Source organism: Pristiophorus japonicus, chromosome 16 (assembly GCF_044704955.1).
Source record: "Pristiophorus japonicus isolate sPriJap1 chromosome 16, sPriJap1.hap1, whole genome shotgun sequence".
NCBI classification, from domain to species: domain Eukaryota; kingdom Metazoa; phylum Chordata; class Chondrichthyes; family Pristiophoridae; genus Pristiophorus; species Pristiophorus japonicus.
Genome location: NC_091992.1, coordinates 123,847,012 through 123,870,649, shown reverse-complemented (window position 1 = coordinate 123,870,649; position 23,638 = coordinate 123,847,012). Strand labels below are relative to the sequence as shown.

At 40.3% G+C, this 23,638-nt stretch overlaps 1 protein-coding gene across 4 annotated transcripts in view; it reads right to left on the bottom strand.

Annotated features, from left to right (window-relative positions):
• The window catches only part of LOC139226791 (E3 ubiquitin-protein ligase rnf213-alpha-like), a 165,936-nt gene that overhangs the window by 12,287 nt on the left and 130,011 nt on the right, over positions 1–23,638 (bottom strand). For all 4 annotated transcript variants that reach the window (XM_070857804.1, XM_070857806.1, XM_070857805.1 and 1 more), the window contains 13 exons: positions 23,076–23,175; positions 21,509–21,623; positions 20,461–20,659; positions 19,765–19,961; positions 16,135–16,257; positions 13,730–13,840; positions 11,413–11,655; positions 8,889–8,970; positions 8,757–8,791; positions 8,555–8,652; positions 6,037–6,190; positions 4,279–4,444; positions 4,060–4,154 (listed from right to left, as the gene is read on the bottom strand). In XM_070857804.1, coding sequence (XP_070713905.1) covers positions 4,060–4,154; positions 4,279–4,444; positions 6,037–6,190; positions 8,555–8,652; positions 8,757–8,791; positions 8,889–8,970; positions 11,413–11,655; positions 13,730–13,840; positions 16,135–16,257; positions 19,765–19,961; positions 20,461–20,659; positions 21,509–21,623; positions 23,076–23,175 — 1,718 coding nt within the window. The remainder of the gene's footprint in view (positions 1–4,059; positions 4,155–4,278; positions 4,445–6,036; positions 6,191–8,554; positions 8,653–8,756; positions 8,792–8,888; positions 8,971–11,412; positions 11,656–13,729; positions 13,841–16,134; positions 16,258–19,764; positions 19,962–20,460; positions 20,660–21,508; positions 21,624–23,075; positions 23,176–23,638) is intronic.

The window sequence follows — 23,638 nt, the reverse complement described above, 5'->3', positions numbered from 1 at the left end:
ATGTGGCTGGTGACTGACCTTAGCAAGTACATCATTTAAAAAGAAAATCAAGAATCTAATCTGCAACCTGAAATTTTCAACAACCTTCCAATCTGCAAACATCCCTTATCAAAAAATTAAACTACGAGTGACCTCACCCGGTGTTTAGGTAACAATTAAACTTTGTGGCCCTAAAGTAAACAGCATCATTTTAGCAGACTGCATTATATAGCAGTCATTACAAACTAGAGATTATCCAACTTACTATGAGCAGTAACATGGAAGATGCACTGGTATATATCTTTTAATTCAATCATTAAAAACAGTACACACGCACTCTCGTATGTACATTTCTTATACCTGACTGCCTTTATGAGAACTCTAATTATCAAGTGTTGAAAATTTACCACAAAAAAGCAAAATCCAAATCACTTCAAATCATGGTTATGTTTCTTCGCTATGACTGCAAATAGTCCTGGCTCAAAACAACGCTCCTAACTTAATACAGGGCTCAATTTTCCCCAAAGAATTTGTTTGGCGTACTTGAAGAGTTACGCCCGATTTTCTGGGGACCAAGTATGCCAGAAAAAAGTGTTGCAACTTCCCCCGTTGGATCTCTTCATTTTGGCGTGGCCTAACCCGAGGGGGGTGGAGCGTTGATGTGTGCCAAAAAGATCGGACACAATGTGAGCTGAGGCTGCAAAGTGAAGCGCCTTCCACTCTCTCGAATGGAACCGGACAGCCTTCGGGCAGGGTTGGAGGCAAGTTGCTGCTATGTGTTTTTCAATTCTTTCAGTGTGTCTGGGCATCTGCTGTGCCGCTTTCCTTATCTGCGCCCATTTCTTTAACTCTAGGGAAGGTTTTTCAGGACAGGCCACATATGCTGGCCTAAGCAGAAATGGAGTAACTCTCAGCTGGCCAAATTTCCCTAAATGGCCAGATGTGGCGTAGGTGGCTGGTAACACCCCTTTTGGCTGAAAAAAAAAGGGACTTAAAACTAACTGAGTTACACTGGTGCAAATTGATTGGGGAAACGGGGGATTTTTAAGTTAGGCCAGAAAAAGCAGCCTGCTCCAAAAAAAACGGTACAAATACTGGAGAAAATTGAGCCCATAAAAACTACATTTTGCAACAATAGGACTAAACCTACCTATAAAACGCCCTTTTCTCTCTTTGACCCACATTATTAACATTTATACTCAGACACCTCAACCTCTCTTAAAAGGCTGTGCTTTGGGTTCATATGCTTCCCTGAGATATCAATCTGTTAGCCAAAGAGTGTCATCAACTATAACTGTGCCTGTATTTCCCAGGAAGCCACAATCTGACCACATCCAATGTGGAAGATTTTCCAGCATTAATAGCACTCAGTCAGTGCAAATGGAGGCACACCTTTCCTCAGCCTACAACACTATTTGCACTACAAAGCATTTTTTAACAACAGGCTTTTCCTACAGGTTTCTTCTAATTAAGAAATTATAAATGTACACATTTTCCTTAACAACAGCAACAAAGCTCTGAATGAGCTCAGGATGTGCCTATTTGCAGCTATCAAGACTCTCCGGACTTAAATTCACCCGCCATATAAACAGTTACACCATAGCAGCAGAATGCATCATTTGTTCATATGTGGTATACCACTCATAAGAACCTAAGAAATAGGAGCAGGAATAGGCCATTTGGCCCTTTGAGCCTGCTCCGCCATTCAATATCATGGCTGACCTGATCTTGGCCTCAACTCTATTTTCCTGCCCGTTTGACTCCCTTATTGTTTCAAAATCTGTCTATCTCAGCCTTGAATATATTTAACGACTCAACCTCCACAGCTCTCTAGGGTAGAGAAATGCAAAGATTTACAACCCACGGAGAATAAATTCTAAAACTAGAAAAAAAAAGAGCAGAGCTTCTAGAATCAAAAGACTGCTACCACATTTGTCACTGTACCGAATCTTGCGTGAGGTTAAAGGGGTGTCATATTACCCTAAAAAGCAGTTTTGCATCTGGCACCTGTCCATTACATTACAGATACCACAATTTAAGGGGACATAGTTTGCAAAGACGTAGAACATATTTTGGGCTCAATTTTCCCCAAGCCCGTTTTCTGGCATATCGCCAGAGTTACGCTGGTTATCTAGGCCAGAAATATTTTGCCAAACTTTCCCCGATATATAATTCTAATTTGGCGCCGGGCTGCGTGTCCAGTCTCCTCGGGAGGGTGGAGCCCTTCTGGCTGCTGCTCAAACATGGCAGATATATCGCTGTCGCGTAGGACGAATACATCATGGGTGCTGCCAAGGTATCTTGCATCGACTGACATGTTGCGATGCTTGTCGACACTCGAGCTGCACATTAATGGAGTGGAAGCCTTTTCTATTCCTGTACATCTCGGAATAATCCTGGATTGTACTGTGGGTACAATCAATGCAGCCCCGTACCTTTGGGAAGCCAGCAATCCTTGAAAAGCCCACAGCCCTGTCATGAATTGCTTGGGCGGTCATGGGGAACTTGATGAAGTCATTCCTCCGCGCACAGTGCAGCCGTGACCTGGCGAATGGAGACATGTTTGCATGTTGAGAGATGGCGCACACATCCCCAGTTGTATCTTGAAACGATCCGGAGGCAGAGAATGAAAGTGCAGTTGTAACCTTCACTTCAACTGACAAAGCAGTCCTCCTGACGCTTCTCGGCTGCAAGTCTGGTTTCACCAACTCTCAGATCTCATGGACAACTTCTTTGTGGAAACGCAGCCTTCTGACAGTCTGTATCACTCAGGTGCCGGTACGAACGCCTGTCCCGATATACCCGACGTGGGTAACACCCCCTGCCCAGCACCCTACAGGCTCTGATGTTCCTGATGCGATGAGCTCTAATCAATTATCTGCTACGTAGCACCATGATGCAGAAGGCTCGCACAAGGTATGGCATTGTCAATATTGTCCCCATACTTAGTTAAACTTTCAAAACGGCAGAAAAGCAGGCAGCACAGGTTCACAGTTCTTGCTCTCTGCAAGGTCTGTATGGATGGGCCACACACAAAGGTCTTGTGACCTCTCCTCTCCCACCCCCCTCCCCACCCTCCTGGAGTCTTATGACCTCTCTCTCCCTCCCCCTCCCCGGGCTACAAGCCATAAGATCGGCTATCTCCCTCCCCGGGCTACAAGCCATAAGATCGGCTATCTCTCCCTCCTCTCCTCTTCCTTCCCTCCATGGCTTGTTTTGTAGCCGAACCCCGAGCCGCTGTGTCCGGACGCGACGCCGATTCTACTTGCCAAACCTACAACCCTCCAAGCCTTCTTCAAGACGTTCGGTGGTGGCGTGTAAGTGAGTTAAAAGATGAGAAAACTTATGATATCCAACAAATTTACACTTCTAATTGACAGGTTAAAAAAAAGGTTGAACTTTATTATTGATTTTGACAGTGTTGTTGACTCCCTCCAAAATCTTCGATTTAAAAACAATGGTGTCCTTTCAGTGCAGATTTGTGAATGTGCACTGGTTTCTTAACTCACCAGAAGGTTTTTTGGGAGTGGTCAGATACGCCAATGTAATGGAGAAAAATGTTGGCCAAACTGCGAACAATTGATAAAACTGGCACAGACATGAGGGAATGCCCCGAGGTGAAAAAAAAACTAGCCTAGAAAAATCCTAACTAAGTCCATTACGCCGGCGCAGATTGCTGGGGGGGGGGGGAAAAAGAGTTTGAAAAAAAAAACACCCCAAAAATTTAACTCAATGCACCAAAAAGAGCAGCCTACTCAAAAAAAACCCAGCGCAAATCACTGGGGAAAATTGAGCCCTAAAAGTGGAAGAACGGCAATTATATATACTGGGCTCTTCTGACCTAGAGTCACAAGTTTACAAGCTGCATTAATTAACCTCAAGAGTTTATAAAAGTTAATTCGTTATATTTACCTTTTTAAACCTACCAGGATACTTGAACAGTTGCCAGGTTAAACACAGCTTTTAACGCATTTGTCTTACTTTATTTTATAATAAATTTGTATTATTAATCCCACCTTTAAAAGTTATTTAAATGTTACTTTAATACCTGTATATATAAACACAAAGGAAAAAACTCACCTCCATTGTAGGAGTTATCACATTTTTCAAAATAGATTTCTCCCAAGCATTTCTTTGCTGTTTACTGGAGAGATTTGCATTTTCTGAAGTAGGCACTAGAATTAAACATTGAAGAAAAATATATTGTATTTCAGGGACAAGCACAAAAATGGACTAGTTATTCTTTTAAGTACCTATGGAACTTATTTTGCTACTTTAAAAAAAAAAGCAAATACTTACACTGCTTTTGCTGAATGAGACGGCTGAGAATGAGATGAACAACGATGGCAGTTTCATCAGCACTCTTTCCCAGTGACCCCATGAGTTGTTCCATATCTTTTTCAATATGATGCCAGAGAAAGGACACAGGATCTTGAATATGTGGTTTTATAATGTGTTCTACAGACTATGGAAAAGAAAGTAACAAGAAATTTCACAGGCTTGTTAATTTATTAAAACAGTGGTCCATTTTTGCCAGGTAATCTTGTAATTGAAACTTGCATTCATTTTGATGGGCGTACATTGTTTGTGCAACATTTGCAACTAACAGGTAGGTCCCTTTCGTCCTTGAACACGAGTTGATATTGTGCCATGTTAAGAGAAGTCAGAGAAAAACTGTACGTGATTGCTCTTTGAGCGGTCAAAAGAAGGGCCTTTCATGTGAAAACTCTAGGATGAACTCGAACACTATCCTCAGAGGGAAAACACCCATTGCGTCAGCAGGTACAGGCTCCAGAATCAGAACTTGCTGCTATTGAGTGGTTAATTCAGGGACATTAAACTAGCACTATTTAGTCTTTTGTTTGTTTATTTATTTACTTTCCATTTTCACCTGTATTTCCTGATTTGCCATTCCTTAATCTATGCAGCCTATATTCCTTTTTTTTTCTATGTATGGCACCATTGCTAGTCTTCGTAGCTCATGCATTTTATATAATTATATGTAAAATGGTATGCTCCATGGCAGTGCTTTCATATGGAAAGTTGCCACACTCTGACATCACCTCAAGTTCAATTTAATCTGAATGAGGCTGGTCTTGGAGCCTAGCAGCGATTTGAATGGACCACAACTATAATTCCATTTCTCTACTGGTCACAACTGGTGTATTTAGTGTTTCAAGAAAGAAGGGGTCTGCAGAATGCATATTCTGATGTGAAACATAGAGCACTTGCAACTATTGAATACTGATGAAACCTGCTCCCTGTGAAATCGGAGTGCGAGTATTAGAAAAGGGCCAGGCTTCCCAAAGAGAAGTCCAATATGCAAATATTTAATTGAAAAATATAGAACTGAAACACGAATTAGGAAATATGATTGGACAGGTTAGATGCAGGAAGAATGTTCCCGATGTTGGGGAAGTCCAGAATCAGGGATCACAGTCTAAGGATAAAGGGTAAGCCATTTAGGACCGAGATGAGGAGAAACCTCTTCACTCAGAATTGTGAACCTGTGGAATTCTCTGCCACAGAAAGTTGTTGAGGCCAGTTGGTTAGATATATTCAAAAGGGAATTAGATGTGGCCCTTACGGCTAAAGGGATCAAGGGGTATGGCGAGAAAGCAGGAATGGGGTACTGAAGTTGCATGATCAGCCATGATCATATTGAATGATGGTGCAGGCTCGAAGGGCTGAATGGCCTACTCCTGGCACCTAGTTTCTATGAACCATCGCCTCTTCTTTCCCAGGACTGCAAATCCACAGATGATCTTCGCTCCTGTTTTTCTTTGCTCTTACAATATACAGGTTTTTACCTCATCATCTCTTCAACTATGTTCAGCTTTGTTGACATCCCGAGTTATGGACTTTGGTTTTTAAGCAAGGTTTCTCAATAACAAAAACTGGCACTGCAAAGGAAATTGTACACAACATCCTGGTGGCGGTTTAAAAAAAACATATATTCTAGGAAGAAACTTGTAGTAGCGTTTATGTAACCGATGAGCCGGATTATATCAGGCACTATTAAACTAAAACCAAAATACTATTAAACAAATTAATTACCCGGGGATCGTCCATTGCTCCGAGAATCATAGCCATGTGTGTCATTAGACGAATAAGTAGAAATGAAACAGAGGACATCTGTCTGTCAGGAGCAACGACTGTTTCTCTTTTGCTTGCATCTCCTAGAACATGCCCGGTTTGTGTTCTGTCCGCCCTATAAATCAGACAAATTGATGAGAATACATTCTTCAGAAAGAGAGGTGCATTTAGATCTGAAGTCCCTTTAAATAGGATAAGCTATAGTCATCTTTTTCAGCAAAATGAACAAATTTCATAGTTGAGTGATAAAATTGAATTTAAATATAAGCTGCAGTCCAGTAACACAATGGGTAATATTTTACCAACTTTTGTGATCAAAAGGTTCAAGCTCTAAGGCTGCCTGCCACACTCGGTCTGGCAGCTATATTTAAGGTGACGTGCATCAATAATCAACAAGTTAGCTGAGTGAAATGCCCTGCAGGAGCAGAATATCTAATGTCCATTATTACCCAGTCTGGCTTATGTGTGACTCCTACAACCAACATGGATGACTCTTAACTGGCCTAACAAGTTGTATCAAACTACTACAAAGAATTTACCACATGGACTGCAGTGGTTCAAGAAGGTAGCCCACCGCCACCTTCTCAGGGCAACTCGGGATCGGCAATAAATGCTAGCCTTCCCTGTGACTGACAAACATCCAGGGAATCAATTTTTAAAAACTGATCTCACACAGGGGAGTTTTTCAAAGTAGTGATTGGGCTAAAGTTTTCATAGCCTAGCCTAACTGAATTATTTCTGCTCTTCTCATTCTCCATCTAAAGTCTGCAACAATTTTCATCTATTAACACATGACATATGACAGTAGATTTACAGTCTTCAGATAATCCATTCAAATGCCCATATCTGCTAAGTGAGATGCATTTCACTACATCTGTACCACACAGGTATTTAGGGTCACAATTATCCTTTTCATACATAGGATGAGTAATTTGAATAGGCTGCAGCTTCTGGGTTGTTCTGAAACATTTTTCTTGCCTTGACGCAGAAATAGTGAGTACTTAAGAAATACAAGTCTGGAAGTTACTGTGAGCAGTGCTATCGTATAAACACCAAATTCTTCTCTCAATTATTTTAACGTATACCATAATTGCGAGGTTATATCCACCAGAAAATGGTGGACAGCCAGGGTCTCTTTTCTCTTGATCCAATAGGAGGTCTTAAAAATTATGAAAGGTTTTGATAGAATAACCAGAGAGAGAGAGAGAGAGAGAGAGAGAGAGAGAGAGAGAGAGAGAGAGAGTGTATCCACTTGTGGGGAAGGGCAAGAATTGGGGCCATCAATATAATATAGTTACCAAGAAATCAAACAGGGAATTCAAGAGAAACTTCTTTACCTAGAGAATGGTGAGAATGTGTAACTCACTACCACAGCGAGTAGTTGCAGCGAATATCATAGATGTATTTAAGGGGAAGCTAGATAAGCATATAAGGGAGAAGGGATTAGAGGATTATGCTGATAGAGTTAGATAGGGAAGAATGGAAGAAGGCTCGAGTGGAGCATAAATGGACTGGTTGGGCCAAATGGCCTGTTTCTGTTCTGTATATTAATCTATTTATTTTAAAATGAGTTACACCCCCGTTAAATAGAAGAGAAGAATTTAATATGAATGTGCATCTGATAACACTCAGTAATTTCCAGGTTATAGACTTTAAATATGGTGGACGTTTTGGGATCTACCCATCGAGCATTTCTTGTTGGCCGGAGTTAGAACGGAGCCTATTTTGATCTGGTACTTTGCTTCTACTTTTCTGTTCAAGACAGAACGAAGGGAGAGAGACTACAGGAGAAGATTTCGTGTGTAACAAAAGTGTAAACTTGTTTATAAAGAATAATTAAATATGGCTTCAACTACAACCACGAACAACATCAACTTGTATCTTTGGATGCTTGGGCACGAGCCAATCCTTGTTGAACCACAGAAATAAACTTTTCACCAATAATTTCTAAGCTATTAAAAAAGAAAATCCAAGACACCAAACTGATGCCAAAAAACTTCAGTGTCCAGTAGATTAAAGAAAGACTTGCATTTCTATTGTTCCTTTCACGACCATCGACGTCTCAAAGCACTTTACAGCCAATGAAGTACTTTTGGAATGTAGTCATTGCTGTAATGGAGGAAATGCGGCAGCCAACTGGCACACAGCAAACTCCCACAAACAGCAATGTAATAATGACCAGATAATCTGTTTCTTTGTTATGTTGATTGAGGGATAAATATTGGCCAGGACACCAGGGATAACTCCACTGCTCTTCTCGAAATAGTGCCATGGGATCTTTTATGTCCACCTGAGGGTAGACGGGGTCTCTGTTTAACGTCTCATCCAAAAGACGGCACCTCCGACAGTGCAGCACTCCCTCAGCACTGCACTGGAGTGTCAGCCTAGATTTACGTGCTCAAGTTCCTGAAGTCTGTGAAAGCTTTTTGAATTTTAGGAAAGGCTATTCTTTATTTGACCTGTATGAAAGTGTTCTTACATTTCAGCATAAATGAATCCAGAAACTGGTTTGTGGCTAATTCCTCCAATTTCAACTTTGCATTCAATACAGCGAGCTGTTTCCATAGGCTTTCCACACTACAATTAGAAAACAGTAATGCACCCAGTTCAAATAAACGTTTCATGTATATGGCATTTAAATGTGTCAATTTTAAAAAAAAAATCTGAAAACCACTCCTTACCTCTCCTATAACACATGGATGTCCATTTGGGCACTCTGAGAAGCAAAGTAAAGGGATGTATCAATGATTGCTTAATAATTAAACCCTTTTCAAACTAGTAAATAAATTCAAAGACAGATTTTTTTCACTTACGATACCACATTAGATTCTGTAAATCAGTCCAGCCCCTGGCTTCTACGGTAAGGTCCTCAGGCATGGTGGGCAAGAACGCATTCTAAAAGTATTTCAAATACAGTGATGAGAAGCAGCAGGGTTTTTCTCCCCCCAGTAAAGTTGAACATGAATGTAATTGTTACCCCTCTCAGTAGTGAATTTTTATACCCATTACCAGCAATCATTCACAGAATCAGATAAATTTACGACACAGAAGGAGGCCATTCGTCCCATCATGTCTGTGCCAGCCAAAAGAGAGCTACCTAGCCTAATCCCACTTTACAACTCTTGGTCCATAGCATTGTAGGCCACGACACAAGTGCACATCCAAGCACTTTTTAAACACGATGAAGGTTTCACAAATTCTCAACTCCCCTCTAATCCTTCTACCAATTACTTTAAATCTATGTCCCCTGGCTATTGATGTTGCTGCTAAAGGGAAATAGGTCCTTCCCATCCACTCTATCTCGAACCCTCAATTTTATTTACCTCTCGTTAAATCTCCTCTCGGCATCCTGTGTTTCAAAGAAAACGACCCCAAGCCTGTCCAATCTTTCCTCAATAGCTAAAATTCTCCAGTCCTGGCAACATCCTCATAAATCTCCTCTGTGCCCTTTCTAGTGTGATCAAATCCTTCCTTTCCACCTTCAAACTTGACCAGAATGCCTCACTTTGTAAGTTTTTGATCTCGCTGGCACCTGTAGCAAGAAGTATTGAACAGACGGCAGGTACTTTCCCACAGGGCTAGAAAGGATTTAAGTCTCCCTGGACTCCTCTCCAACAGCTTTGAGTATTCAACTCAAGAGTGCTGGCCAAAACCAGAGAGTAAGTCACGTACCCAGCTGCTTGAGGGGATAAAAAGAAGAATGGGAGCCCTAAAGGTCAAAAATTGGACAAAAGGGATGAGAATCAAGACTAAAACTTGATCACAAAACAAGCATAGATTGGGATGCACAAGATCATGGAGCAATTCAGCAATCTATACTTCAATTTGAGGAGATTTTTTCTTTTTTTCCATTTTCACTCTCAATTTTACGGTACAAGGTGGACAGAAAAAAAATGTTTTATCGATTTAATCTGATTTACGAGGAACGATTAGCAACGTTTACAGCAATAATCAGCATTTTATTATAGTTCTTCCAGAATTTTCTTTATACTTCATACAGAACACCAACTGCTACCTAGTGCATAATTGATTGGAAGACTACTAACCACCACTTGGTTAATGATCTATAGTTTTCCAAAATGTGGACAGATTCTTGACAGAGTGTAAGAGATAATAAGCCGAAAGATTGTTGGAAATATTAGCATGCAAAAGCCTTGCACATTCAGCCAATATTTCTCTGTCAGCTATTTTAATGGAAAACATTAATGCACTTAAAATAAAACAGAGTAAACACTGTTTTTAAAAAAAAGCAGACAGAGGAATGTTGTGCAAATGTAGCATTCACCCGTTAATACTATTGACAGTCATTTCTAAGCAATACAGGTTTTAAAATGAACATCGTCTCAGCATGGACTTAAATGGCAGGATGACCAAAGTCAACTGGAAAAGCCTTTTCTCATTTCTGTGTTTTTGTGCATCAGATAATGAATGAATTCACAACATGCCAAACACAACTCGCGCAGATAAAAGGCCGAAAGCAGAGTTTAATTGTGCAGTGCACCAGCTACTTTTATTCAACAAGCAACTATATAAAAATGTTGATTTTTTTTTTTTTAAAGTCACATTTTTGTTCATAAAAAATTATATATATATATAAATATATATATATATATATATATAAAAATAACTGCATCAGCTCCCACAGTTGCTCAACTGATGAAGGTAGAGAGTAACTGAAATTGTTTCCCTGGGCTGTGCTGAGTTAGCTCAGCTTAGTTGGGCTCTGCCATTTATACCTCCCATGGGTGAATGCTCAAAGACCAGCAACTTTGGTCGAGTTTTACTTTGGGACGTTTTACTACATTAAAGGCGCGACATAAATAAAAATGGTTGTTGTTGGAGTACCAAGGCGTAACAGGCACCTGTGGAACTGTATCCCAGCAAGCAATCAATGCCTTCAGGAGAGAAGCAGCAGAAAGAAGAACATTAGCTGAAAAAGGAAATAGGGGGAGAAATAAAACAAAAACAAAATATTAATTAACAAGCCAAGAACAGGAAAAGATGGAGGATGAGAAAACATAGGTTGGTTAAGCTCATTTTGCTGCATGGTGTTTGATACAAAATATTTCGAGCTGTACTCTTGATATTCAGAGTCCTTTATCAATAGAAGTATGAACACCGTTTTATTCTTTTTGACAAATGTAAACGCCAGAAATCCAGAGAGAGAATCTGCAACAATCATTTCCATTTTTAACCTGCTAAGCAAGTAGGAACTCTGTGATTTACACGGTTAAGCAATGCAAACAATGCATTAACAATTAGACCGAATCTGGAAGGACTTTAGTGAAGACATTTACTACTGGAAATATTAAAACAAAATATGAACAGGATCCATACCACCATATTAGCAGGTTGGAGTGCGAGATCTTGCAGTGGAGTCAGGATACTATTGTTTCCACAGAAGAAGGCAGCTGCTGCGTGAATGATTATCTCTATTATTGTCCGCTGCAGGCTACTTTGCTCAGGATTGATCTGAAGTCCAAGAATGTCATTTTTGACTAAACTAATGGCAAAGTTCTTAAGTGTGTCAGAACCAAACTGCATTTCATTCTTTATGTACTTTTCAATTGTGTCACATTGCTGGAAAACAAACAACATCATTCATTAGGGAAAATGGAATATGATAAAATGTTAGTGAAAGAAGCTAACAGTGGTGAACTGCAGTGATATTTCTCCATCTCAAGGAAACACGAATTGGTCATCTGAAATGAAGGTGTGCTTGCATACATACTCTGCTTCCGAGTTCAGTGTTAAAATCAATGTTAATCAAAAGTAAACATTTAGGACAAGAGAAATAGGTAGCTGCACAATAACAACGTTATTAGATGGCATGTGAAATGAAACCTCGTTTCCCCCTCCACACTCCTTGACTATTTGTTCCCAACCTCTAGTAATGTCACTCTTTACTAGGAGCATGAGGAGCTCTGCAACAACAAATCAGGTCAAAATTGCAAAGGCTCCAGATTTAAAATATATCTTTATCTACATTTAAAAATGCTGTACTTGGGAGATTAAATAGACCAGAACTGCAGGTTAAGCAATAGATCTCACTGTCCTTTCACTGCAAATGTGGGTATTGTAACTTTGCATGTGTCAGTATAGAATGTCAAAAAGGTGTTAAAACACACACTTTTATTGTCCAGTATAATTGTAGATGTACCTTCCCTAAATCTACTTTTGTCTCCTTTGTTGATGGCATGGGACACTTCGTTATCCCCAAGTTTAGTTCATGTTGCTCTCTGGTAGATCCAATGGGGTCGCAATTCAGGGTCTCAAAGAGATCCGTTAATGCCAGTTTGCGGCGGCCATTCCTAAAAATTGAATTGCCGTCGCTTTGGGGTCAACAGGTCGACCTGATCTAAATTCAGGTCAGGGATTTTTTGGCCTGGACCCCATCCCGCCCCAAGTAGATGCGACTGCCAATTTAAAATAAAACAAATACTCACCTATCCATTTTCAGCTCGATCCACCGATCCCCCGCCACACGGTGCCCGCGGCAGGTTTTTCTGCTGGTGCACCCTCTGAAGACTGTGTGCTGGCCAGCAGCGTGGCCACTCTTAAAGGGGAGGGCCTACTGCCGTGGTCGCAATGCAAAAATTTTTGCCAGCCGACTTGCCGAAACCCTCCCTGGTGGTCCAGTGGCCAAAGTTAAAAAATGATCGAATCTCTCTCCTTTAATGGAGGGAAAAAAGCTTGGTGATGGACACGCGCTGTGATGTCACCACATTGATTGACAGCGACGGATGGCCCAAACGACCCATTTCCAGCCAGTCAGCCTGGCTTTGAGTCTAAGGCGGCCCCCCCCCATTATGATCCATTTTCTGTAGAACTTTGAAAAAAATGCATCCTGAAAATGGATCTACTCACCGCACCAAGAGTTCCAGCGGTGAGTACGAGTTTAAAAACTCATAGGTGCGCCTGAATTTTGACTCCGTTGTGTACTTGAATAATATCGGAACTGCCGTTCCCTCACCCGATGTGAACGTGCCAAGAAATCGCAAATTTACCGTGTAGGTGAAACCCAAGTATAATTGTCAGTCGGCATTAGAATTTGAAGTCAGCTTACATCTATCACTCTCTAGAATTAGAGCTATCAATTTTAATCGTGGATTGCGATGAATCAAAAAAATGCTAACATTCCTTCTAAAGACTTCTCGGTTCTCTCCATCATTTCAAATAAATTAAATATTGGAATTTTTCTTTACATAGCATGCACTACATTAAAGTAATGTGTGTTTGAACAGTCTTTTCGTCTCAGGGACCTGGGATTGAATCCATCCCAAAACTGAGAATTTCTTCGAAGACTGCAAGTCTGATCAGAAATAAATATGACCAGTTTGAACCAGATTTCGAGTAGGAGAAATTCTGAAGAAACAAACAACAGGCTCAGAGAAGATGCAAGGATGGCCAGTGAGGGAACATTTCAGATTCATACAATGGCACACATTAAAATTGCTCGAGGATTACTGTGTCTGGCCATGCTCTACATGATCTGGGGCTGTTCAATACTGACAAAGAGTGCAAAAAATGAGGTGCTCCATTGCCTACCAAATGCCATTTAAGCACAAATTTTTACAATAGAATAGCAACCTGTCCCAGATACTGTACTAAATCATTTTTAGGAAAATACTTGATACTTATTATCCAGACTTACAGCTTGGTTTGGATGGACGCGGGGATTGCTTGAAGCATATAAAATAGTAATCTCCCGGAATATGGCGAGGGTCATGTGAACTCCTTGTTCATTGGGAGAACATTTGCAATCCTAAAGAAAAATAATTCTGGTTAAGATTACTTTAAAGCAGAGTAATACATAACACAGGTCTGTAAGAAACAGCTAATAAATGTTTAGAGTTGGGCTGAATCTATTGAGGTGAAATTTTGTTCATACTATGAAGACCCACATTAGCAGCAGAGGACAAGATCCCGGAATTTCCTGGAATTTTTGGCGTTACTACAGCGCAAGAGCAGCATTGTATCAATTCTTCAAAGGAAATTTGCAAGTAAATGATTTACGCCTCTTTTATGCCGAAACATTGGTATGCGCGAATTTGTTTGTACTGCTTCTGACATAAGTCAGCCAAAACCCTCTGCTGCTCATTTACATCACTCTACCCCCATGCAAAAGACCAGCTCACATGAGTTTCTGCATTCACGCCAGTAACCTGCTGGTATAGATTTATGGCCAAAAATTTCAGCATAGCTGCTCGAAGTCATCTGATAATTGGCGTAACTGATAATTGGCATAAATGAAGACTAAACAGTTGGAATGGCCTTCCCAATGGACATAACTTTTCTGACTAATAATGGAAGAGGAAGAGAAGCAGCTAAGGCAGGAAGCAGAGAGTGAGGTTTCATGACAGACGACAGCAGCCCACTCACGATTACCCATTTGATGGTGCCGCAATGCACTTGTTTTACGCTACTGTTTACATTCAAGCGTAGGCAAATGAGCTCCGCAGGAAACTTTGGTGCAAGTTTCTGTCGCTAAGATCAGCACAGAAATCGGTGTAAATTTCAGTGCCATTTTGGCACAAGTGCTATCCAGGAAATTCCAGGTCAAGGTCTTCAACTTTGTCCAGACAAAACTTGAAACATGGTTATGTATATAGAACAGAATGTATTTAATAATAGCCAATTAACAATGACACCAGTCAGCAAGTGCAACAACAGTTTACCTTCTGTCCATGTCTTAAAAGGATCTTCTGAATTTTGACTTATAAACCAAATCTGTTCTTACTCAGGGTGGCCAGAGCCAAACCCAATCCTCACTTTATCAGGGTGGGAAGAGCCATAATACTATTTTCTCATAGCCCAGTCTCAAGATTACAACAACATACATGCTTACATTTGATAATGTTAACAGACATACATAATCCATCTGATTTTTCAAGCAACTGACTAAAGAGCAAACTGTGTATTGAATATAAAATATTTGGTTTTCAATACAAACCATAATAGACACTACTGAATTATCAACATAAACGTGTATTACAGCGTTATACTGGCAACCAGCCATCCCTCCAGCAAAAGGTACCATGCAAGTTATACACAATTCCATTAAAACAGAGCAGTAAATTTATTAAAACAAATTGCACATTTCCCCCATTCATCCTACCCCTTCTGGTGGTAAATAACTTAAACATGATCATAGTTGGGTGCTGGCACTGTGCAGCATTTTAGTCATTCCTCATACGTGGACCTTGACAATAGGGCTGCACATTTTCACGGGTTGCACAAAGTCTAAAGTTCATTGAATTCAAAAAGGGACCTCGTGAAATTCATCAAAGTCAATGTGAATCACTAAATCTTATATAGACAGATCCCCCTCGACATCATGAACTCCTCTTAACCCCCAAAAATGTAGAGCCTAAACTGAAGGTCAACCTAGCCAAACCCAATCTTCTCAGTTGATGTCTACCTGCTGGGTCTTCCTTCCCATGACAGGGAAGTTTCAGCCAACTGTAGCATCACACCAATTTCCTGGCTAGAAGTCATAAGCTAACTCAGCATAAAGCAGGAACTGTAAGCCAGTCATGTAAAAGCTGCCTTGCACAGTGATCAGTTTCAGGAACTTAAACTAGGAATTCCTTCACGTAAAATAACACAATTACAAAAGTCAACATACCTGAGTGTTCCAATTGCTTTGAAGATTCAGTTATTTAAATGAAAAGAAAATGGCTATCAACTGACATTGTGGGACAGCAGTGTATGAAATCTTCTCTCTGCTATTTTAGCAGAGCTAATAACCCAATTATTTTTAACGGGTTAATGCCTCCACTAAAATATTGGGCAGAGAAACTTCAGACGAATGTGTTAAGCATCCATAACATTATTAGCCCATAGTGTAATTTCCAAATCAATGGGTTGAACTGAATGAGTAAAAAGTTCAAAACTACCAACTAAATTCCCATATTTATCAAATAACTTATTGACATGTAGCTGTCTGTAATGTTAAACTGCTAGCCTTGGATGCTATTAGTTACTTCATTCAATTAAAGGCAAATATTGCCCCCGGCTTCAGGGTGTTGTCTTGTTTTCAGATGTTCTGACTCATACCTTTTCAGCTTCAGCCATACTTTTAGTCTTGCATTCAAGAATAGCCCTGGTTACTGCATCGCGAGTAAGTTTATAATTTTCGCCACACACAAGATAACGATCAATTTGTCCAGGATGATCACTCTGAAAACAAGAACACAACAGAGCAAAGTCATTTTTTTGCCAATGATGCTATAGTTCTTCATGTTACACTGGTTACTTCTACTTTTATTTTCAATGTTATCCCGTTCTCTCAAAGGCATTGAATGCTGCTGGATACGTTTCCATGAGGTTTGGCAGTCCTCTAGAACCTCATCCAGGTGGCTATTTGTTATGTATGAGCATAGCTGTTGGCAGGCTATTTGATCATGAGCAATACCATAGCCAAACCCAATCCTATCCATGCCCAACACCTGCAGACAGGCACTTTCCAGCAGGAGCAGAGAAGATTATTCTCTCAACAGCAAACAAATACTGCAAACATCTCGCCACACATCTACTCGTGTGCAAATTAATGGGAGTGCAAGAGTTTTCCTGGTTCTGATTTGCTGCATTCTGAACAGTTAGCTCACACATCAGTTCATGAGGAATTGGCATCAATTATTTTTCATTTACATATTTTAGATTTTTTATGTGAATCACTAGCATTAAAAAAACAAAAATTGTAGGCGTCAAATTGTAGGAATCATAGGCGTCTACCACACTGAATGAAGAAGAGGTCCATGTAATAATACTGCATTCCAAAATTGAAATTAAAGTTGGATTTAAATATGTTTGACCCATCTGCTGGCCACAGAAAGGTATCATCTTGTCAGTTGCACATGTTATGGTCAGACAAAAGCAAGGGGAAGAAATGGTTTTCCAATAAGTATGAAAACATTTTGTTGTAAGCATGTTTTTGATCGTTGTGTTTAATCAGAACTGTGTTGGAACCAAAACTAGTTATAATGCACAGATTGTACCCCCCACCCGCAATGGTTGTGCATTCTTGCTCTTAACCAGCTAGGATTAGCATTTCAATCCAAGGATATAACTATATCAGCATAGCTATCTGTTGTGATTGAGTAAGTGAAAGCAAATAATAATTGTTTTATCAAGGATTCTACTATAATGGAATATAATGCATTACCCCTGCATCTGCAATGTTTTAAGGTCAGAATACTGATTTTAGAATCTATGTATACAACATGTAGCCGAGTCATTTGAAGTTAATCATGCAGTATCAACGTGATGAATTTATCACACATCAGAGAGTTGATGGGGAGGACAGGAGAAAATTTTTTCATTTTAACTTCAATTTTCTCCAGAACTACACCATCTATCCCAGAAGCATGCAGCCCTCTCTGGCTGAGGCAGTCCAGTTTATGCATTTCTCTAGTTATCAAGAGTTATTTCAATTATTTCTCTGGTTATTTCAGATTAAGGGGTCCCCCATTTAAAACGGAAATGAGGAGGAATTTCTGATAAGGATTGCGAATCTTTGGCATTCTCTACCCCAGAGAACTGTGGAGGCTGGGTCATTGAAAATATTTAAGGTGAAAAGAGAGAGATTTTTGAACGATAAGGGAGTCGAGGGTTATAGGGAACGGGCAGGGGAGTTGAGGCCAAGATCAGATCAGCCATGATCTTATTGAATGGCGGAGCAGGCTCGAGGGGCCAAATGGCCTACTCCTGCTCCTATTTCTTATGATGTGTATCACCAATGCTGGCCTCTGACTGGAAAGCAAGAGGCATAATTGAACAGAACAACCAATCTGTGCTGTCCTGCTCCCTCTCGGTATCCACGACATATCCTTCTCGCAGTCCAGCCATGAGTTCACACAATTGCCAAATGAGGGAACCAAGATAGAGAGAAAAGATGGCCTGATGCAAACTAGTGAACTGCTGTTTGGCTAGTTACTGCTAAAACCAGTGATCCAACTTATAATTAAAAAAACACTGGCCCAAATTTTGCTGCCAAAACAACAGTGGTTTTAAAGGCATACGGCCTTATTAATGCGCAAATCATCCAGCAACTTATGGTGAAGAGATACCCGTGAATTATGAATCTTCAAAAGATTCTGGACGATTTTCCATAGTTAGCCTTATGAAAATGGCAGCTCGCCTTCAACATCCTCGTGTGTTCCTTAAATTTGCATATTAATTGCCAATTAAGCTCGCCAGAGAAAGATAGAGCTGGAACACAACTATTTAATGACGAGATTTATGCTCCTGTAATGCCACTCAATCTCACTGGCCCAGAAAGGGAACAATTTAGACTGTGGTCTCTCATTCCTACATTGTTTTTAGAGATTTTTGAAATTTTAAGTTAAATTTATTTTTCTTACCTATTCGTTTCAGTCTCTTATTTTTCCTCTCAATTCAATCTTTCTTTCTCTCTATTTCCCTTTCTGCCTATTTCCTACTCTGGTGTTCCTCTGTTTCTTTCTCAATCCTTAAATCTCATTGAAGAGAATAGACTGTTGGTCCCATCGTTCAACAAGGTTCCAGATGATCAGTTACCCTCGCACTTCCACCAACTTACAGGGCAAAACCTTTTGAGCTGGAGGGTGAGGAAAAAAGTCTAACAGGGCTGCCGCGAGATGCCCTACTCCATCATAACGCTGGGTCATTCTAATACCCATTTTCAAAAAGGTCCAGGTTTTGAGAGTTTATTCAACACTGTGGGCTAGAAATTGCATAGCACCCCTTTTGGGACGATAACTTTTGCAGGAGCACAAAAGTATCGCCGGGCGCTACACAATTAAATCGGATGCAAACTTTCGGTTCAGCGCTCCAGGAGGGAAGTGGAGTGCTAAATCAAGCACTACCACTTCCCTTGGCGTACTAAACGGAATAAGAGGGGTGGTAGCAGCACAGCACTGCATAATGTCCCGTGCAATGCAGCCGTATTCACAGGCTCCTTCTCTGTGGAAGGGACAACGCTGAGGTGATTTCAAGGCAAAGCTTGGAATGGTGAGTGACGGCACATGCAATCCCGCAAAGAGCAACCCCAAGTGCAGGGCTGCTCAATCACGGGATGGAAAAAATTGAAAAAACAGCACTCAGGGGTGAGGATAAAATTGTGGCCTGCCTGACCACAAATGTCCTTAATTACCGCTCCAAGCGGCCGGCCGAGCTCACAACGCCGCCTGCAGCTGCCATTGATGCCCTGCATTGCTGCAAGGGACGTAAGCGAATTTAAGAACCGGGGTGATAACGGGACGCTGCGCACCGGATGACGTCACAATCTCTGGGGCGCAGGAGATCGAGGCGCTAAGGTTTAGCACCAGTGCTAACCCGCCATGCAAGCTCGTGGGAGTCGGCAATTTTGCCGCGCACAATCAGGAAACCGTTACCGCCCCCCAGGAGGTGCGAAGGAGGCCAATTTCTCCCATTGTATCTTCTGTGGTCCTACACTGAACTCAAAACATTTTATATTTTTGGTATTTAATTTGGGCGTTGATGGAAAATAAATCATATCTACATTTCTAGTTTCAACATAGTTTTATGGCAATATTTCTGCCAGATCACTAACATTCCAGGGCATACAGATAATCGTAGAAAAGCATTTTTAGCACATCATTCACAGAGAAACAAAAACGACAATTATAACTGATCTTGAGCAAACCACCACTGACTCAAGAAATGAACAGATTACTGGATTTGTACCTGTTGAATAATTTCCTCTGGAAACAGCCATGAAAATTGATCATCCATCGAAAGCTGCTGGACAAACTCCATTCCACTTAGACTGCATAGCTTTCGCACAAGGTAAATCCGGAACCAACCATTTGCATGATTAAGAATCACGCGCTTTATCCACTCCAGGAAATTCATTTTTGCATGAATATATTCTGGATTCTTGGCTGCAAATATGAATTAACACCAAATTTCAACATGGGCCAATACAAGAAAGTATTTACATTTGCCAATCACTTTCAGTCTTATATCATACATCAAATAAGCAACAGTACAGAATACTACCAAGTCATTCTTCACACATGAGCCTAGACAATTAGCAGGCTGTTCATCATGAGGGCATCAGAGTTAAGCTATCATGACAGATATATCCCCTTTCTAGCCCAGACACACTAAATCCAACTATAATATTCTAACTGCCATTATTTACCCAGCTGATATTACATAACTTCGCACAGACCGGTGATGAAAACCTTTCTGGTTTGTACTTCACAGCATCATGTCATGCAGGTCTTTACTGAGTGACCGATTTGGGGAGCCCAGACTCATGTGATTACTTTGTCTTATTGACTAGTTCAATTGGACAAGGTACACGTTGGAGGGAGGCAAAAGGATAAGCAATAGAAAACTATACAAACATTATTTAAATTAATAAACCAGCATTACCATGTGTGTCATGTGATTCACACAGAAGTTGAGAAGCCATGTCAAAGCAAAGGCGGATTCTAGCAATTATCTGCAAGGTTTTTATTGAAGTCTGATGAAGTTTATGTTTAATACACATCTGAAGGAAATCTCTCTCTTGGGCCAGATAAGTAATTTTTTCTTGCACCATGGAGAACTGGGATTTTTCATATATAGAATCCTTAAGAGGGAAAAAAATAAAACTGGTTAATAATAATGTTTCTGAACATTGATTTGATTAATAATTTTGAGCTTACTTAGAAATAGAGCTAGAACACTGTAGTGCCATTTCTCTAAAGTGTGTCCCCTTCGAGTAAATTTATCCTTTAATTATTTTGTTTTACTGAAAAAGAACTGAAGAGAGCACGAAATAAAGACTTGCATTTATATAGCCCATTTCATGACCTCAGAACATACTAAAGTGCTTTACAGGTGATGAAGTACTTTTGAAGTGTAGTCACTGTTGTAATGTAGGAAACACAGCAGAAAATTTGCGCACAGCAGAATCTCACAAACAGCAAAGTGATACTGACCAAATAAACTGTTTTATTGATTTGGGATTTTTGAAAGATAAATATTGGCCAGGACACCAGGGAGAACTCTCCTGTTCTTCTTCAAAATAGTGCTACAGGACCTTTTATGTCCACCTGAGAGGGCAGACAGGGCCTCGGTTTAACATCTCATGTGACAGTACAGCACTACCTCAGTACTGTACTGAAATGTCACCCTAGATTATGTACTTATTTATTTGGATTGTGGCTTGAACTCGCAACCTTCTGGCACAAAGGCAACAGTGCTACTACTAAGCTTACTTAATACAGTAAATAATCTTTGCATTCCATAAGCACCAATCTTGGATCATAGCACCATACAAGACTGCAACTGTCACCATTATTCATTAAATTTATGAGAAGTTAAAGAACTAGGAACTTGTTCTGGAAGGTGTGCAGAATATTTTGGCAAAGATGTGACTTGTGATATAAGCTGCTCACAGCTTTAACTTAATACCAATGGCTTTAAACAAACATACCTCCAAACAACTCAAAAACAGTGCATAGAGTTCAGCCTGATCATCTTGATCAAGAATGTTTGTTTTTTGAACTTCAGAAAGATACTGTTGTAAGTAATCCTTAATGTCATCAAAACTGGAAGGAAAACATTTATTTCAGTTAATTTAACACTAAAAAGGTAGAATCTAGAATTAAAATGCAGAGGAAATTTAAATCATTTCTCAAGTGGGTGAGATCAAAAATTATAATACTAAAAACAAAATATGGTAGAAGCCAATGCTGAACTCCAAGGGAGTGACCACATCTTGGAAAGAAAACCACACAATGACAGGCCTACATGCAAGATCTGATACAACTCTCAAACAATTCGCAAAATTTACATGAAATAAACATGACATCCAGGATGCTACCATTGAAATAAATACATACAAGATGATTCTAAAAACAAACAAAAAAAATCAATAATCACATCCAAGCCATCTTGGATTTTCCCTGGAACGACAAACTTTCAGGAAATCTGTTCGAGGGAGTAAATGAGGCCATGAAATCTGGTACGAGTCCATGAAACTGGGACATAGAAATGGACTGCCAAATGACGAGAGAAATGGACAATAACTGAACAAGCTCTCTGACCCTTCCACTCTACTTTTGATAAAGAATTAAAGATCATGTGCTGATGTTTTTGATGTTAAGAAAACCTTAACATTCAGCTCTGCTGAAAAATACTCAAAGTAGAATCTCTACATTCATTAATCTGATGCTGACTACTAAGAGAATTAAAAGATTGCAACTACACCAATCAAGTTATGATATTAGAATCGTGTTCAGAGATATCTTAATCCATGCACTAATACCGACCATACCCATTTAAAACTGTTCACTAAAGAATGAGATTGCGGCCAACTTCCTACAGTTTTGCTCACAGTTTAGCGTGCAGCGAAGGTTCACCAGACTGATTCCTGGGATGGCTGGACTGACATATGAGAGACTGGATCGACTGAGCCTATATTCACTGGAGTTCAGAAGAATGAGAGGGGATATCATAGAAACATATAAAATTCTTATGGGACTGGACAGGTTAGATGCAGGAAGAATGTTCCCGATGTTGGGGAAGTCCAGAACCAGGAGACATAGTCTAAGGATAAGGGGTAAGCCATTTAGGACTGAGATGAGGAGAAACTTCTTCACTCAGAGTTGTTAACCTGTGGAATTCCCTACCGCAGAGAGTTGTTGATGCTAGTTCATTGGATATATTCAAGAGGGAGTTAGATATGGCCCTTACAGCTAAAGTGATCAAGGGGTATGGAGAGAAAGCAGGAAAGGGGTACTGAGGTGAATGTTCAGCCATGATCTTATTGAATGGCGGTGCAGGCTCGAAGGGCCAAATGGCCAACTCCTGCACCTATTTTCTATGTTTCTCATACAAACTCCACTTGGCATCATTTGGGACTTAGGAGCTACAGTGAGAATAATGGCAGAGTGCTGAATTACTGTGTAACACTATTCCTCTTTCATAGTAGTTTCTGGTTTTATAGCACAAAACAAACAAGCAAAATGCTCCAAGCTCTTTAGCCTATCAAATTTTACCTGTACTTTAACAGCAGTTTAAGTACTATGGAACGCACAACAGGATTTCGATCAACTGAGTCATCAAATGGTGAAAGGGTTCTGGTATGATACTGGCGATCTAAAGAAAAACAAAAGAAAAACAACATGTAAAAAGAAAATAAAGTTACCAGGGAAATGTTTGAGACAGATACAGGACTTATATTTATGTGCCCAAAATTGGTCGATGCATAAGGTCCGCCCATTTTTCGGCGGTGACCAAAGAGGACAACATTGGGCAAAATATTTGCCGTTATGTCAGTGGTATGCCAGTGGTGTGCAGCGGGTGGTATGTAACTTAATAGTCAATCCAGATCGACTTTCTCTTTGCTGGACGGTGCTGCACTGAACTGCGCATGTGTGATATTTTTTCCCCGTTTTTTTTTAAAAACAGAAGCGTTTTACCCACGATTTCGGGGTTCAGGGGTCACCCGGGAGGTTGAGGGCGCCCGACTTAGACAAGACGGAGTTACCTGCCCTTCTCGAGCATATAACAGAGGTACTCTGAACTAACGAAGGATGGTCGTGGAAAGCACTCCCCCCCC